Source organism: Gossypium arboreum, chromosome 6, assembly GCF_025698485.1.
Source record: "Gossypium arboreum isolate Shixiya-1 chromosome 6, ASM2569848v2, whole genome shotgun sequence".
NCBI lineage: Eukaryota > Viridiplantae > Streptophyta > Magnoliopsida > Malvales > Malvaceae > Gossypium > Gossypium arboreum.
The window spans coordinates 439,917-458,639 of NC_069075.1; the positions used below are offsets into that span (position 1 = coordinate 439,917).

The 18,723-nt window shown below is 33.5% G+C and overlaps 3 protein-coding genes across 3 annotated transcripts; all 3 read right to left on the reverse strand.

The window, feature by feature from the left end:
• Positions 1–2,030: 2,030 nt before the first annotated feature.
• On the reverse strand, positions 2,031–3,528 carry LOC108480416 (U-box domain-containing protein 8-like). Its single transcript, XM_017783409.2, has one exon. The coding sequence runs from the start codon at positions 3,358–3,360 to the stop codon at positions 2,260–2,262; it is 1,101 nt and encodes a 366-aa protein (XP_017638898.1). The 5' UTR covers positions 3,361–3,528; the 3' UTR covers positions 2,031–2,259.
• Positions 3,529–6,303: 2,775 nt separating this feature from the next.
• Positions 6,304–10,769, reverse strand: LOC108480552 (G-type lectin S-receptor-like serine/threonine-protein kinase B120). Its single transcript, XM_017783588.2, has 7 exons — positions 9,247–10,769; positions 9,006–9,116; positions 8,686–8,918; positions 8,229–8,439; positions 7,924–8,155; positions 6,935–7,082; positions 6,304–6,856 (listed from the first exon to the last, which is right to left on the reverse strand). The coding sequence occupies exons 1-7, from the start codon at positions 10,520–10,522 to the stop codon at positions 6,548–6,550; spliced, it is 2,520 nt and encodes an 839-aa protein (XP_017639077.1). The 5' UTR covers positions 10,523–10,769; the 3' UTR covers positions 6,304–6,547.
• Positions 10,770–16,628: 5,859 nt separating this feature from the next.
• On the reverse strand, positions 16,629–18,334 carry LOC108480819 (uncharacterized). The gene is made up of 2 exons (XM_017783930.2): positions 18,008–18,334; positions 16,629–17,917 (listed from the first exon to the last, which is right to left on the reverse strand). Exons 1-2 carry the CDS (start codon positions 18,255–18,257, stop codon positions 16,896–16,898), a joined length of 1,272 nt encoding a protein of 423 aa, XP_017639419.1. The 5' UTR covers positions 18,258–18,334; the 3' UTR covers positions 16,629–16,895.
• Positions 18,335–18,723: the final 389 nt, after the last annotated feature.

Consider the following 18,723-nt stretch of genomic DNA (forward strand, 5'->3'; position numbering starts at 1 on the left):
GCGGAAAAATAAAATTTACCATGAAAATCCTTATATTAAGAGTTAGAATACTTCAACCATCGGTTACTGTTAAATCAGTTAAACTAATGAACCGAATCAATCTCTGAGGTCCTGCCTTCAAAGGAGGCAGCAACGAGGAAAGATGGTATCTCCCATCTCATTGGAAAGCTCTTTGGAATTTCATCACCTTTTTTATCTGTTCCTTCTTTTAATTATTTATTTACATATTGGTTTGCTTGTTGGGATTGTGTCACAATCAAATAAACAGCAAATGAAGAAATTAAAGGAAATAAAGAAAAACAGGGGTTGTTGAAGCTCAAAATACACACTTTATTTTCAATATAAATTCAAAGCATTAAAAAATATTATCAGAAAAGTTAAAAAATCATAAACTTTGATCCTTGCAGTAGACATTTCACTAACGATGTGATGTGATGGCCTTCTTTAATACATCAAATTTACTTTTTAGTTTTTACCTTTGACACGCATGCTATGGTTAGCTTCAACATAACTCTGCCAACACATATAATAATATTATATTCTCCGACCAGACCAAACAATGTCTTTAAAAACATCCATGACGTGTGGATATGAAAATTTGTGTCTGTCACATTAAGCTTTTTTTTTGCTTCACAAATACTTCATCTTTCTCTTGGCTGCTGAGCACTTCCCTCGTTCAAACCGAAATTTAGATTGCATTTTGCACTCTAAATTAAATTTTATTTGCTGAAAATTTCATCTATTTAACTTTTAACTAACTAGAAAGTAATAATTGATATGTTACATATATCTCATGCTTACGTATAAGAATTAATTTTTAACCGTAAAAATAGATGAAATTTTTAACAGAAATAGAGAAATTAAAATGCAATCTAACTCTAACTCTTAATTCAAGGGCTTTTACGGTACTTTTACTGACTTAGAGCTAGGCCCTTATAAACAACTATGAACTTGCCAACTTAAACCTAAAACTAGACCCGAACCCTAAACTTGAAACTAAATCATTGGACAACGACCTTTGCACAAAAAAAAGACTTAGACATAGGCCCCTTATAAAACAAGGATGAACTTTTACTATTGATGCACTGCTGGTCTATATAACAATCAATCATTGCAAAGAAACCACCTACACTACTGCAAATGTAAGCCACCTACACTACTCCAAACCAAAAGATTAAAAGGGCGAAATCTTGCTCGATTCAAGGTTTTCAAAAGCACTCGATGATTTTTCAAGTTTCTGTATCTACATAAGCAGCAATTTATATGAAGCTTTAGCCAACAAAATGTCATTCAACCATGTAATAAGCCATATTAAGAGAATCTCTAGTAACCAGAGATAAAACTTCAACAGGACATACCTTTTTCCGAAGTTTTCAACCTTGACGTGCCTAGCCAAGCTAAAGAGTGCATGATCCATCGAAAAATCATCATATACAAGGTTAACAACAATCGTTCATTCACTCAACATAAGCACATCAAATCTATTCTATTTTATACTGAAAGAAGAATATAAACATCGGCCTTTTTTTCTTCATACACCAAGAAGAAAGCCTCGAGGTACAACTTTGGTATCGTTCAAGACAAAGTACCAGTCCAAATGTTGAATTCAACACAAAAACAAGAAACAATCAACCAGTTATGCCAGCATATTCATTTGTCAACACTGAAAGCATACAAACCGTATTCAAGTAAGCAATTACAGCATCTGCAAATGAATGTAACAGATATGCAACATCACCAAAATTCAATGCTTTAGGACATTTACAACATCAGGAAAAAATCCGGGGGTGATATTAGCAGTGTATTTATAAAGAAAGCAAGTGGGAAATACTGCATTCCACTACATCATACTCATAATAAACACAAAAGGAACTAAATAAGACAAAAGTTCTACGCAAATCGATCGATCGAACGAAACGGAAAAACAATCACAATTGTAACCGAAATGAATCTAATTATTCAATCCCTAAGTCCATAAAAGAACAAAAGTTTCCAAATAGACAAGAGATCAAAAACTATAATAAACATGCTTTTAAGCACAAAACTATGATTCAAGTCAACTAAATTTTGATTCTTTGTTTTTCACTACAACATCCAAAAACCAAGGAAGAACAACAATCCTTCCCTATTCCATCATGTTCCACTTTTATTCAAATATACAAAGATACAAAAATCTAATCTTTTTTCCACCTTTTTGTACAAGAAACCTAAACAAAAACAACTCACCTCCATTTCCATTTCCACCATTGATGCATTGATTCATCCAATAGCATGGTTTCCACTCAAAGTTTGAACCAAATTCGAAAGATATCGTTTAATCTTCTCATTTTCTTCTTCCACTAACCCCAAACAAATCCCTAAAACCCCTTGTTTTCTTGCTTCAAAACAAAAACTTTCACTATAATTACACAAACAATTCAAAGTAAATAACCCATATTGAACCCCTCTTGAACTCCCATTCTTTAAAACCTTAACCAAAACCTTAACACACCCATTAACTTTCATCATTTCTTCTCTTCCTTCTTTGCATTTAACCAATAATCCCAACACTTCAATAGCCCTTTCCAACCCTAAATCCAATAAATTTATCAATATAGGCACAGCACCACAATCAATAGCTCTTCTTCTATTATCAGTAAATGAACAAATTGCATATAAAGCTGTTGCTGCCTCTTTCTTTTCCCTTCCTTTACCTGCAATTAAAAGCCGAACCAACGCCGGAATCGCATCTGGGTATGCTCCGATCGTCGCTTTATTCACTTCAACGACGGCTAAACTAGTTATAATCGTTGCAGCTATGGCTCTACAATCGGGTGACCCAATACGTAATATTTTAACGACCCGGTTTACCGCACCTTCTGCAACTAAACCCACTTTGTTATCATCATCTAGACTGAGATTAAGGAGCAAAGAGAGTGCCTTTTCTTGTAAAACCGGATCCTCCGAGTCAACAAACTTAAGAACAGCGGGTACAGCCCCAGACTCAGTGAGTTTGCGGCGAAGCGACGAGTCACGCTTAGTGAGTCCGGCAAGATGAGTGAGCGAGTCAAGCTTGGTTCCAATAGGAGACGAAGGGGACGTCAAAGCGGAAACAAGGGTTTGTGGCTGAGAACAAGGTTGTGATTTCGAAGGGGAGACGAGGGTATAATTGGAAATCAAGGAACGAAGAGCATGGTTAGGGATAAGACATGGGTGTTCAGGTAAGGGAAGCTTGGTAATCGGACAAGTACGGTGACCGGAATCTAACCACCGTTGGATTGAAACCCGGTCGAAAGTATGACCCGATGAGAGAATAACGGGGTCAGACATTATTTCGAGAGATATTGGGCATTTGAAATCGTCCGGAAGCTGAGTCGACATCGCGTTACCAACTCGGACAAAATGACTCAGCCCTTGTTCTAATCTCTCAAAGAGCTTTTAAAGAAGGGTTTTTATGAGGTTTTTGGAAACTGTGATGAGAGATTATGACTTTTTTTTTTCATTTCAATTCACACAGACAAAAATTAAATAAAAAAACAGACACCCAAAGGACTTAGCTTGTGAAGGGTAGTTATGGGTTATGAAATGTCTACAATGCCCCTCCTATTAGCTTGAATTTTCGGATTAAGGACTCTGAGATAATAAAAGGGTATTAAGGACAATTTCATTAAAGAAGTTTTATTGATATATATAAAAGGTAGTTATAGCTTATGAAATGACTACAATGCCATCCAAACAAAAATCTACTAATGTGGCATTAAATTATTAAAAAATAAAAATAAATATTTTTATTTAATTTATAATTAATTTTAATTTTATAATATAAAAATAAATATTTTATATTTAAAATAATGAATGCAAACTTAAAAATTCTATATAAAAATATTTTTAAAATATTAGATAAATTTATTAATTTTTATTTACTAAAAAATATTTATAAATTAGAGCGAAGGCTTTGGATTTCATCATATAATATTTTAATGTTATTTTATCAAAATAAATTTAAAAATAATATTCGATCAAATTAGGGAAATTATCGACTTAACTCATTGTTACGAAAAAAATTTTAGAAAGAACTTAAACATTATGAACATATTTATATTCTAAATCAGTATTTTTCACATGCATACGCCTGTGATAGAATTTTTAGTATATATAATTAATTTTTAAATTCGTGCTTACTTGGATAATTTAATTTCATTCCAAACAAAGATGTTGTTGAGAAACTAATTTCCATGTTTAATAAGAATGCATTTATGATACTTTGTGTTTGCTTTTTGTTTCATAATTTTCACTTAAAACTTTTAATATTCTTTTTTTGGAAAATTAAATTTTAAATATTCTATTTTAATGACATCAATAATTTATTTTAAAATATCTTTTATAAATTATCAATTAATATTATAAGAATACTTATGTGTTTCAATTTTACTTTATATATTGAATAGCTTTTTTCCTAAAATGGGAAAATTACTCTTTAAACCCTTTAAAAGTTGTAAAATTATGAAATCACACTTTAATCTTTCAAAATGATAAAATTATAATTTAATCCTTAAAATAATGATAAAATTGCATTTTAACTTTTATAAAATTTATAATTTAATTTTGACCCCAATAAAAATTTCTAACTTTGCGCTTTTATTTTAATATGATTATAATACATAAAAAATATAAATGCGATATGCATACAAAAAATTCAGATTCTTTTTATATAAAATGTCTAAACGACCCATAATATCCTAATACATAAAACAAAAGATATTATGTGCTTAAGTGTAAGTATCATGGAAGTTCCTGTACTAAGAGTAAATTATATTTTGCCTCTTTTACTCAAAAAATGGGCAAATTATTCCATGTACGTTAGATTAAACAGTAAATTAGTCATTTCTGTTAAAAATTTCATCTAAGTTTACTGTTAAAAATGGCATAACTGACGTAATAAATAAATAGTTACATGCTACATGCCACGTGCACATCAGATTGATGTACAGTGAGCAATTTTTAATAGTAAAAATTGATGAAATTTTTAACAAATAGACTAATTTACTCTTTGATATAACATATAGGGACTAATTTGTGAATTTTTTGAGTAGAGTGGGAAAATTACAATTTAACTCTTAATACAAAAGCCTCCATAATACTTTTACCTATTCGAATCAATATCCTTCAAATTATTACAACAACAACAATAATGTCAACCGAATTAAAATTCGATCCATAAAAATGATCGGATTTAACATTTGCTGAGTTGGCACCAATTAGATTGAGGGTTTATTGGCGAAATATAAGGGGAAAGGAACTCTAGATTTTTGAGGGGCTTTAAAAAGTCATCATTCTCTCAACTTTTTCATTAATGACCATTAAAGCCTTATTTCCAGCATTAACGCATTGAGAGGGGTAAATTCGGAAACGCGTTTGCCAATACGTAACGAAACGGATGGAACGGAACGGAACGGGAACGGAAGACAATAAATTGATTAGCATTGAAAAGGACACAACCAAAAGAAAATTGCCGTGGTGACCGAACAACGGCTCCCACGAGCCTCCGTTATTGGCCTGAAATTACTATTTCGGGGTCCTTTCAATTAGTGTGCCAAAGCATATTAGGATGACACGTGGATTTATATATTCTTTTATTTAATTTTCCATCTTAAAATTCCTCGTACGTTAGATTAAAGAGTAAATTAATTTTTTTGTTAAATCCCAACGTGGTTGATGGAACAACCAGACAATAACACGACCTCCCGAAAATAAAAATTTAACAAATCAGTCAACTTCATAAATATTGAAATTATAATTTAATATAAGGTAGAATTGTAATTTGGCCTCTAACTTTAAAAATTTTAATAACTGACAATTATATTTTAAACCACTCAAAAAATTATAATTCAATTCTATCCCTTTAAAAAAAATTTCTAAATTCACCCCTCATTTTAATTTTTGAGTTCTTATTAACCATTTTTAAAGGTAGAATGAAGAGTTGTCTAGTAGAGTAACTAAAGCTGAAGGTAAGAGGAGAGGAAGAGTTTAAGTACGGGAGAGAGGCAGAATTAAAATGAGATCGCTCGACTCTAACTCCAAACTTCAAGTCTTACATACTCTTAGTCTCCTGTCTCGAAATACCAATTAATTTATAGCGTGGGGAAGGCAGAGCACACACTTGTCCAAATGTTTTGGGGGGTCATGACCATTGATAATAATAGACACAAACCACCTTAATTGAATTTGTCTTTTCTAATTTAAATTCGATAAATTATTTTTATCTTAAATCAAATTTATTTTATCGATTGAATCATTTAAATTGGCTAAAATTATAATAAAACATTTTAAGAAATTAATGATTCATTATTAAAATATTTTCATTGAAATATTTGAATTTTGGGTCATCCTAATGTTTCTCAAGGAAAATTTTAGACCACGATAAATAACGACCCAAAAGATGAGTTTTGATTGAGTTAAAGTATCTAGAAAGTCTATACAAGTTTGACTACAACAATTCTACTATATATAATTTTAATAATTGGAAGCTCGTATCTTCATACTCGTAAAAGGTGGAAAGCAAGCAAATTTATCTTCCGGCTATCATTGTAATTGTGACATCATTTGAAGATACAATTTCTTGACCGTTAGGAATACGTTGGTCATCAATGGATCTTCTAGATGAACTATAAGTGGGTTGCCTTACCTTAGGAAGTGTAGGAGCTTCGCTCTCAAGCATCAACACCACGGTTGCCATCGTCGGCCGATACATTGCCGAGTCTTGCACACACAACATCCCTATATGTATGCATTTCAATGCTTCCTTTGGACAACACGATTCCCGGATTGAAGGATCAATGATGTACATTGCTTTATCGTCGTTCCAAAGTTGCCATACCTTGAAAGAAACAAAACAATTCAATCAAATTCCATAAAACTAAACAAGATTAACTTTCTTCTTGTTTTTGCTACTTACATATGCTATAAGACTTGTGTATTCGGATGAGCGAAAGCTTGTATTTCTTCGTCCACTAACGATTTCCAACAATAATACCCCAAAGCTATAAACATCTGATTTTATTGAAAACAAGCCTTCCATTGCATATTCAGGTGACATATATCCACTGCAATTCGAGAAAAAAAACATTATACCTATCAGTGAAATTGCTTGAAACTTGAGTTTTTTATGTTGATGCAAAAGGTGGTGTGAAGGAAGCTGAGGTCGATTCACCCTATTTAGGCAAAAACTGGTAAAAGTACCATGGAAGTCTTTGTACTAAGAGTTGGATTGCATTTTGCCCCCTCTACTAAAAATTAAGCAAATTAATCCATGTAAGTTAGATTAAAGAGTGAATTGGTCATTCTGTTAAAGTTTTCATCCATTTTTACGATTAAAATTTATTGTTGTACATTAATATGAGGTACACATGGCACACCAAGTGTAATTATCTAATCATTCCATCAACTATGATAGTTTTTAATAGTAGAAATGGATGAAAATTTTAACCTAAAAGACTAATTTGCTCTTAGATTTAAAATACATGGACTAATTTGCTCATTTTTTTAGTAAATGAGACAAAATGCGATCTAATTCATAATACAGGAACTTTCATGATACATTTCTCATGAAAAATTGTATTGTATGTGTAGTGGAAGGAAAATTTTAGGGAAGAGGATGGTAAGGATGAAATTCGGAAACAGGAGTCAATGAGCATGTGATTTTAGGGAAGAGGATGGTAAGGATGAAATTCGGAAACGGGAGTCAATGAGCATGTGTGATTTGGCCACATGTCATCTCTTAATAGGTTTGTTGTTCTCTTCCATGGTCTCTCGTTAGGGCTGTAATGTAACATAACAAAAGAGACATAGTTGACGGAGCTAAGTGGTTGTGGTACTATAACAAGGGTTGTCGGGTGGCAATGTACATATATGTAACACATTATCTATGAACATGTTAGTGCTTACTATGTGCCAACTACTCGAACCGTATTAGCTTCATTTTGGTTACCCCCAAATATTCTAGCCATTCCAAAGTCGGAAATCTTTGGGTTCATTTCAGCATCTAACAAGATGTTGCTAGCCTTCAAGTCTCTATGAATTATTCTAAGCCTCGAATCCCGATGAAGGTAAAGAAGTCCTCTTGCAATGCCTTCGATGATGCCGACTCGGGTTCTCCAGTCCAACTCTGCTTGCTTGGCTGCCACAAAGTTTTATGATCATACACGGTACTACAAGAAAAATGAAAAACTAGAGCAACACCAGAAACATACCGAAAAGGAAGTTATCCAAACTTTTATTGGGCATATATTCATAAATCAACATCTTTTCTTCTCCTTGAATTGTGCAGCCCAATAATCTAACAAGGTTCCTATGTTGCAATTTGGCAAGTAGTATAATCTCATTTTTGAACTCCTCTAACCCTTGCCCTGACTGCCTTGAAAGCCTCTTTACAGCTATTTCTTGTCCTCCAGGAAGCTTTCCCTGTTCGATTAAAACAAACGGTAACTGTTATCACGTTCAGAATCAACCCGGGTTTCAGTACGTCTTCCCCATGTTTCCCTATAAACCAACCTTTTCGCAACACAACAAAGGCTAGATAGGTCGGTGGGGTACTCAAAGAAGACAGTACTTTCATGACAAAATCCCAATGTATAGGACAATACGGCCGAGGCATACTGAAACCCGGGTTGTTTTGCATTACCATTATTACGGATTTGTGACACTTACCTTGTATACAGCACCAAAACCTCCCTGTCCAAGTTTATTTTCTTCACAAAAATTGTTGGTTGCAGCTGCCACAGTGCTGAAATTGAAAATTGGTAACTCTGGTCGATTAACTTGATCCCCATCTATAAGAATATCAGATGGTCCTGAAAAACCTGCTGAAAATTCCGTGCTGCTGGACTTAAACTCATTGAAAACGACCGCATCCTTGTCCTTGCAACACACCATTGATGAAACTGCAAACAAACATACTCAAACTCGGATGTAAGTAACGAATACGAGTGTTGAACATGAATTCAAAGCTAACGAGTAGAGTTCCGTACGTTTAAGTTTCTTCTTGTATCTCCATAATAGCCATAGAAATGCCACCAAGAAACACGCTCCCACCAGAGAAATTATAACTATCACACCATTAGATATCTTCTTCTTGTCATCTATGTTTGTAAAGTGAAATTCAAAGGTGTTAAACAAGTCATATGTACATAAATGATGGGATTTCACTAATATATCAAACAATCATGTCATGAACAAGAAAAAAAGCAAGTTTCAGGGATCAAAAATTACCTAAATCGGAATGATTGAGGCGGTAAAAGAACTCTAGGTTTCCACTTTGATCAATATGTTGAACATCAACTAAATCTCCAATCCATATCATACATTTAATACCATAAACATATGCATATGCAGTACATGAACAATTTCCTAAGCAACTTTGTCTACAATCATCTCTGCTCTTTACAGGTACCAAGTTCGAAAAATCGGGTAACTTCATACACTTCATTCGTTTAAACCCATCCGGTTTACCCCTTTGGCATTCCAGTTCAGTCCTCCGTTCACACCCGCCGGACCAATTCCCTTTACTCCATTGATCTTCAAACTTTGGCCTAAACCCTTCTAAACAATTACAAGTACTTGAAGAAACAAAGTAATCACATGTTGCATAATTCCCACAATGGTTATAAAGATCACATTTGTTACCAGGTTGTAATAGCAACTTAGTCCATTTCTTCCCATCCCACCTGAACTGTCGTACCGTCCCGTCATAGCGGATATGGAACCGTGACAAAGCCGAAGAGTTCGACGGCTCATACGTAAAATACCGTGTCCCGTTGTCATCATGCTCTGAAAGCTTGAATCCATGCAAGAAACTAGCAGTGTCACTCAAGTTAGAAATACCTGTGAAAGTCACTCCGTTCCATTGACCACTTCTCCATCTTCTTCTTCCATTTTGATCCCATATTACAATCTGTGGACCTCCATTAGCAATTGTTCCAACACTGTAGTTTCCATATGAAGGATCAATGGCTGATCTCCATGACCTGAAACAACGAACCTCCCCCATTGATAAACTCACAGGTAATTTCATACCAGGCAAAAATGTATCAGTTGGATGATGAAAGCTGTCCCAAATCACCTCCCTGGTATCATTCGACAACTCCAAATTCCCGTTTTTTTGTAGTCTTGCAAATGAGGTGTTTGATAAAATACTTGGAACACCAGACCACCAAACTGAACTTCCATTCCCATCAAGAACAACCAAGTTACCATCAACCCCAATCCTCAAAACACCATTTGTGTTAACCATTGGTTTATCTCTATTTGCAACCCAAACAACAGCTTCCGTATCAACCTTATACCATATCCCAACATATCTAAACCTTGAATTTTCAGGGCTGAAAAATCCCAATTCGAAAACCCCATCACTAGACACCAACTTGTCACCATCTTTCATCGTTTCACCTTGTCGGATTATATCAACTCCATAGCAAAACCGAGCTAAACAACATAAAAGAAAGATTAATGAAGAAACAGAAAATGGGTTTTTGTTCTTAGTTCCCATATCATATTCTTTTGAGAAATTGCAGAGATTGTTATTACTTCCTTAGAACAAAAAGAGATGTTAACTATATGCGTATATGAACACGGAATAGAAGATTCAAAGGGTGTGTCTGGAAAATTATTCCCTTCTTCCACTTTGTGAACTGTCAAAATCACTTTTTTACAATTGGAAATGTTAGTGACTTGAAGTTTTTGACCATGGAAATAGATATCGACAAAGTGATATTTGTTGTTCAAGGAACTTAGCTCTCCACGGCTTCTTCCACCACCAAACTTAGTATATATCTAAGCATGAGTCACATGTTTTATTATGTAAGGGTTAATTTCATCATATGTCCTCAAACCATGATCTAGATTTTAAATTGTTCCTTAAATTTCAATTTTTTTTTAATTGAGTTCTAAAAGTATGAGTATTTTATCCATTAACTCATTTTGTTAGCCTAGCCCTCATGGCATGGTCCACGTGGATTAAATTTTAAATGCATATATGCCTATTGTAAGATAACTTGCGGAGATGGACGGTGTTCCCCCTTCCCCAAATAAAGGAAAAATTCGAGAAATTATGATTTTTCTCTTGAATTTTTTAGAAAATTTTAATTAAACTCACTAAAGTATTTAAAAATTCTTATTAATCACACAAAAATTTTAAAATTTTAACTAGACCATCAGTTTAAAAAAAAATTCTCATTAGACTCTTAAAATCTTTGAAAATTTTATTAACCCCCAAAAACTTAATCCCTAAATTCATCACTGATAACTTGTATCATTCGTTTTAAATTTCCTTAACGTCATATTTGAAGTAGCATTTAATGCATAAGCTGGCTACTAGGCTGACGATATGAGCTAATTGATATGATATTGATTCTTTATGAACTTAATTAGAACTAGGGGCAAAACCAACATAAATTTTATATTGGGGGTCGATATTGAATTGTAAGTTTTGGGGTCAAACGAAAAAATACCATTTTATTAATTTTGATGTATCCCTTTATAATAGGAAACAATAAAGGTACTCGTGAGTCGGAGCAAAATTCGATTTTGTTTTATGGTTCATGTTTGGAGTTCGTAGCTGCCTCTCCTAACAATATTGTCTACAAGGTTCGAATATACGTTCTCCTTTTAGGAATACAATGTGCCTTACCATTGCACCCGTCCACTTGTTGTTATGTACTTTTCCTTTTACAAGAAGGTAAAATATAATCATACTTAATATATTATATTATAAATGTTGTATAATATTGTTCACATTTAAGATTTCAACACTTATGAATATCGAAATCATTTAAGTCGTACTTTGGGATAAAAATTTATAAAATTTAGTAAAACCAAAATAAATAAAATGAAAAATCAAATTGGTTGAAACTAATTAATTAATTAATGTTAGTAAAATTATGATATTAGTTTCTTTACTATACAAAATTTAAAATTTAATCCGTCTACTTAAATCTGACATAATTTGATCGTTGTCATTAAAGTGATGTCATGATTTTTTTTTTTTATTGTTATTTAGTCACATGGTCAAGGTCACGCAAAAACAATCAGTCACGTTCAACCAATAAAAAAATTACGAATTAGTTGAATGCTTAAAGTTGTTTAAAAATAATCCATGACAACAACTAACGGTTTTATCAATTTGAAGCTACTAATACCATTAAAAGTAAAGGGATCAAATTATGATAAATTGATGTAAAATGACTAAATCCTATAATTTTAACATATTAGAAGGACTAAAACCATAATTAAACCAGTTCTAAAAAAAGAAAAAACCCCTAAATAAATATAAATTTTAGAGAAAAATCAAGGGGGCTTACCATTAATAGCTATCATGGAAATGGTATAATTCCTCTATCATCAAAGTCACTGCTGATATGGTTGGTCTATCATTTGCCAAGCTTTACACACATAATAGTCCCACATTTATGCATCTCATTATTTCCCTTTGAATGTCCCACATGTATGCATCTCATTATTTCCTTTTGAAAACTTGGACCATTGATTGTTGGGTCTATCAACTCCAACATGTTTGCTTCATTCCACATTTTCTTAGGTATAGAATACAAACACGACACAGATAAATGTTTGACCAATTATAATGTGATATCAAATCAATACAACAATATATACTGAAAGAAGAATCGAAAAGAATCAAATTAAACCCACACTCGACATACACAAATGGTGTGACGAAGACTTACATGTAACAATCGCACATGGTGAGACTCAAATCCTGATACTAAAGAACCCAAAGCTTCTGCCTCAACCAACAAGCCAATGCCTTATTAGTAGAGTTTTATAGTTGGATCTTAATTTTTACAAACTTTTGACAATTTGGTACAGATAATAATTTATAATTAGATCTTTGAAATTGATTTTAGACTTGTTTATGGGCTAGGTTTCGACTAGGGTTAAACCTAGGTAGGTTTTCTTAATAGTTTTTGTTCTGGTCAGACAAAAAATATGGATTCGATATTTTGGCTAAGACTAACCCATATTAATTGGAAAATATATAGCCCAACCTAGAGCTGGTCATGGGCCGGGCGGCCCGGCCAGGCCCGAAAGCCCGCCTGAAAAATGGGAGGGTTTGAGTAAAAATTTAGGCCCGAAAAATAGGCTTGGGCAAAAAAAGAGGCCCGTTTAGAAAATGGGCCAGGCCTCAGGTAAGAGTTTTTTGGCCCGGGCTCGGCCCGACCCGGCCCGAATTATATATTAATATATATATTTTTTATTTTTTAAATTATTTTAAATTTTTAATATAACTATTTTTATTATATTGTTAATTTGTGTATTGTTTTAAGAATTGTTTTAGTATTATTTTTATTATATTTTAAAATTTTTTATTTAATAAAATAATAAAAAATTAATATGGGCGGGCCGGGCCGGGCTCGGGCTTAGTAATTTTTTTCGAGCCGGGCTTGGACAAAATATTAGGCCCATATTTCGGGCCGAGCCTGGCCCGGGCCTAGTAGACGGGCCTAAAATTTTATCTTAGCCCGGCCCGGCCCATGATCACCTCTAGCCCAACCCAATCTATTCAAATTTACTAGACTAATTATTTTAGGATGTAAGTAATAGACTTGTCCAAGGGTCAGGTAGCTCGCTCGCTAGACCCAAGTTCGATCGTGCTTGGACAAGGATTTTTAAACTTTGGGTCAGGCTTTATTAGCCCGAATTTAATGTAAATAATAAAAATATTTTAAAATTTAAAATTTAATTATATATAATATCAAATAAAAAATATTTTATTATTTTATTAATTTTTAAATAGTAAAATTGACTCTTTTGGCATTTTCGGGCAGGCTCAAAAATGGGCCTAGACTTGACACCCATGGTTTCTTAATTTGGTATAGCACGATATAATAGTGTCACGTCATCAAATGGATTAAAACTGAGAAAAGTTGTCAAGTTTCAAAAGTAATGTGGATAAAAATTGTTCAGAGATTAAGTTGGAAAAAATTATCAAGTTCAAGGACTAAATGGAGTTTTATCACTATTATGAGTTTACACAATTTTAAAATGGTTAATATATATATTGTAGTTCTCGAACTTGGCAACTTGTACTTACTTAGTATCTCTTTTTTCCCGAAAAAGCTTTTAGCGATTAAAATATATATATTTCTTACAACGTGACCTCAATATTTATGGATGTTAAGGTCCATTTGACACGATTCAAGATGAAATCTCAAGCTCTAAATAAAATGCTGGAGACATGAGACTCATACTTCACATTTTCTATTCAATAAATGCACAATACCACTGAATAATATTGTGCTACTACAAGCCTTTTAGTCTTGATATGACCTAAACCTAGTCTGACTCGGCTCATTAACACTTATACCCATTTATAATCATAATGTAAATGATATAATTCCTTTTGGTCTTCTTCTCACTATACTTAGCATCAAATTCACTCACCGCCGACAAGGTTGGTCTAGCATTTTTTGGCAAAATTTTCCTCACCTAATAGTCCCCCACATGTGTACACCTCATAAATTTTCCCTTTGAAAAGACTTTGGATCACACATTGCTAAAAACTAGAAAGCCCAAATTATTTTTGTCTTCATTCCACAATTTTCCCATTGCTTAAAATGGCTAAATCAAACTTTTTAGGCATTGGAATTCAAAGTTCTTATTTTTTGGGTCTTTGATTTCTACAAATTTTCAACAATTTGGTATAAAAAACAGAATTTGCAATTAGACTCTTGTTTTTAGATCTATTCATTTTCATGGGTTAGGCTTTATTCCATTTGGATTTGAATAAGTTTTTGTGGCTATTGCTTTTGCTCATGTCGGTGTCGAAATATGGACCAAATTGAAAAGTTGCAGATGATTTTTAAGATATGAGTAGTGAGTGTTAGTCTTTTAGATAAATGGATTAAAGTTTTTTTTTTTTTTTAATACATGATAAGTAGGTTAAATCTCGTTATAGTCATTGTACTTTATGAAAGTTCTGTATTTAGTTCATATATTTTAATTTGATCAATTTTAGTCCTTGTACTTCTCATATTGATCAATTTTAGTTTTGACACAAACTATAGCAGTTAAATCTATTTTGAAACTTAAGTCTTGATATAAATGACGGTCATTAATCAATTATCTTATTAGTGAGTAATATGTGAAAATAAGAAGTTAACATGGCATTACACATATGGTAATATGTTTTCCGCATTAGATTTTGGAAATTGCATAACTTAACTTAATGAATGTAACAATTATCGTTTAGTGAGGATTAAAATTTTATATTCTGAAAAGTATAGAGACTAAAAATGAGTATAGTTGTACAGGGAGTAAATCCACAAATTTTGTAAAGTACAAGGAGTAATAATAGAATTTAACCCTATTACAAATATACGTTCAGCCAACTACAATGTAAAACCAATCGATACTATACACAGCAGACGAAGAACCAAACAAGAACAAACTAATATGAAAAAAATGGACAAAACCCACACAAGACATACGAACAAAATAAGAGAGAAACCTACACATTGCAAATAGTTTCAAAATCTAAAACCTCAACTTATGTCAATTGTAACAAGACTTCATTAACATGGATTAGAGCTTTTAAGCTATAAGCATTAGATTAATAAGTGACATGATTATTATATAAAAGAAAAAAAAAACATTAAGTAAATATATTTGGGCCTTATTGGGCTTGGGCCTTGTTGGGCTTGGGCCTATTAAGTTGATACCCATTTTAAAGTCTCTGTTTATGCTTAATCCCTATTAGAGAACTTGAGTTTTCTTGCACTAGCAATCTTTAGAGTCAATATCCCAAAGCTGAAAACTTTGGATTCTCTGAAAATTGTCCTTTCATGATCTATTCGGGTGTGATATAATCATTATATTTCATCATTTGAATGTTTGATGATTTATTTTAGATTAATCATTGTTTGAACGTCAGATGATTTATTTTAGATTAAAATTTAATGAAAAAATCTTAGAAATTGGTAAAGAAACATTAGAGTAGAATAATATTTGATGCATTGTTAGTGTATAAGTCTCCTGCACAATTATTGAATACTAACATGATACATTATCGTTAAAAAATAAAAAAAATCGTGAAAGATTTATAAAGAAATACAAATAATTTATTTAAATATAATTGAATATAAAATAAAATATTAAATTATGTCAAATTAAAGTATAAGAATCGGAATTTTAGCTTTAAAAATGACAAAAGAAAAAAAGATGTTAAGATGCTCTAACCAAAAGAAAATATATCAAAGCTCTTTGTACATTTGACATGAACTCATAAATGAGCATCTTTTCTTCCCCGTCATTGCAAATTCGAACGAGCCTTACTAAATTCTGATGTTGAAGTTGAGATATCATAATTGCCTTGTTGAACTCCTCTCGATATTTTATCGCGATTGATTAAAATAGCATCCATTACGTTCACAATTGTGATAAACTAATGAAAGAAAACATGTATATATAAATACGATGAATATATTATAAAAATTAGGGTAAACTATATCCAATGCCACTAAATTATTTGAAAATTTACGTTTTGATGACTTAATTTTAAAATGTTACGAATGCTAATCGAAATTACATACAACTTTAAATAATTTATAAATTCAAAAACAATATTTATTATTTACAACTTTTAAAATCCATTTTTTTTTATTTTTGCATGAGAAACCAATGTTTAGTAATTACATTTGATTTCAACTAAGTTCAAGTCGGATCTCTATAATGAGGGAAAAATCTTCCAACAAGACTCAAACTCGTGACTTTACGTAAAGAAAATCAAGGTCCTTATCACTCGACGCAGCATTGCGAAACACTCTTTTTTACTTCCAATTCATTCAACATTGGTAAATTTTAAACAAAATTACCATGCCATTATTGCCACAAATATAATCAAATAATTACTGTCCCGACCGAGAGATCCGACCCTGAGCCATGTCTGACCCGCTTCGACCCAGTTCCTTCCCACCCGGAACCACCATTCCTGGGTAAACTTGCATAGGACCCGAATTTCTAACTCCATAATATACAGGCTGTTTCTCATCATGAGCCACTCTCCATGTCGGGTCGTAAGGATCCACTGGTGGTGCTTGCCCGTATGTTTGACCCGCACCATGAACTTGTTGATGATACCCTACGGGTACTTGACCCGATGAATTCGGATACTGCTGGACATACTGTGTACGGATTTGAACGGGTTGAGCTTGACCCTGATGATTTCCGGGTTGTACATGACCCGGAACATAATAAACGGGTATTTGTTGTACGGCAGGAGCAGAATAATGAGAATCCGGAACATAATGATGCCACATCGGAGTACCCGAATATGTGGTCGGTTGCGAAACGGGTTGCTCCACGAAACTGTCCGTTTGACTTTGCTTTGACTTCAAAACCGGTTCAGGATTATCCGGTTTAGTCACTGAAGGTACAACAGTAGCTGATGACGTGGAACAAAAAGGAGAAGAAGAAACAACCGGGGCAGGAGAACCGGGATCCGAAACCGAATTATTCTCATACAAAAGCTGACGTGTCCTTAATTTCGGGTCACGAGGTTGGATCTCATCGGAGTTCTCCAACCCGAATAAATAATCGGGCACTTCGGATACAATAGACGAAGCCTCGGATCGTAGACGTTCAAGCCTCGAAGCATCGGCGACGGCGCCGCCGTTAAGTGCGTCGAAGAACCAGTTTTCACGATTAACCGAGCCGTCCAGAAGTGAGCTGATACTACTGGCTCGTGACTCATCATCGCCGTTAGAGAAAAGAAAAAGCCGAAGCCGAGCCAGTTGTCGAGGGTTTTGGTTCTGCGCTAGCCGATCATATTCTTCCATCATATTCTCGAGATCTTCATCGGTCGTCACTGAAATCAAAGCGTCAAGATCCTCATTCGGAAACTGATACTTAACACTCACGTTGCCAATTCCTAAAACAAAATTCAAAATAATCAAAATAAATGTAAATTCAAAAATAATTCAAATTTCAAAATTCAAAAATCAGAGTTTAGTGGATTTGCCTGAGAGTTTAGAGAGCTTATTGATGAACGATGAGAAAGAGGTGAAGCGATGAAAGGCGACGATACGAGTATCACCGCCGACGTAACGGAGCTGATTATCATGCGGACGAGGTAAGATCTTACCACCGAAACTACACATGAACCGTACACGTATATGACCGTCTTGAGAAGCATGGTGTTCGGAGCGCGGAGAGGATGCGACGGAATCCGTCGCGGAATCTAGCTCATAGAGGTGGTGCGATGACGACATGTTTAGAGTTGGCAGTGGTAGCTACCGGTTGTTATAATTTAGAAAACAGTTTCTTTTTGGTGGGAGACTGAAATGCTGAATAAATAAGGAGAACTGGCTGTGAGATCAGAAAATGACAGACGAATCTGGACCCTTAATTCCACTTTTGGTTTCGGATATTCCCACATGACGTGGATAAACGGATGGTGATGGTTGAGTGTTTGCCTTGATGAATAGGGCACTAAATCATGGAATGCAACAAAAGCCAATCGTTAAGTCGGCGGTGGTGGGGGCCGTGGAAACAAATCATGCAAGGGAGAACCGATTGCTTTTGTAAACAAAACGTTGATGACGAAAAAGATTCTTCACAAAATAAGACAATGGAAGCCAAATCCGTTGTATTTTACTCTTTTTATTCAAAAAAAAAATAAATAAAATTTTATATATTAAATTAAATAGTAGATTAGTTGTTTCTATTAAAAATTTT

Bases quoted from the DNA above. Each gene is read 5' to 3' on its own strand.
- LOC108480819 (XM_017783930.2), bottom strand. From the start codon at position 18,257: ATGTCGTCATCGCACCACCTCTATGAGCTAGATTCCGCGACGGATTCC. The intron at 17,918-18,007 runs GCAAATCCACTA...ATTTTGTTTTAG, and splicing joins TAAGCTCTCTAAACTCTCAG to GAATTGGCAACGTGAGTGTT.
- LOC108480552 (XM_017783588.2), bottom strand. From the start codon at position 10,522: ATGGGAACTAAGAACAAAAACCCATTTTCTGTTTCTTCATTAATCTTT. The intron at 8,919-9,005 runs GTACGGAACTCT...GTTTGTTTGCAG, and splicing joins ATACAAGAAGAAACTTAAAC to TTTCATCAATGGTGTGTTGC. The intron at 6,857-6,934 runs GTAAGTAGCAAA...GTTTCTTTCAAG, and splicing joins ACACAAGTCTTATAGCATAT to GTATGGCAACTTTGGAACGA.
- LOC108480416 (XM_017783409.2), bottom strand. From the start codon at position 3,360: ATGTCGACTCAGCTTCCGGACGATTTCAAATGCCCAATATCTCTCGAA.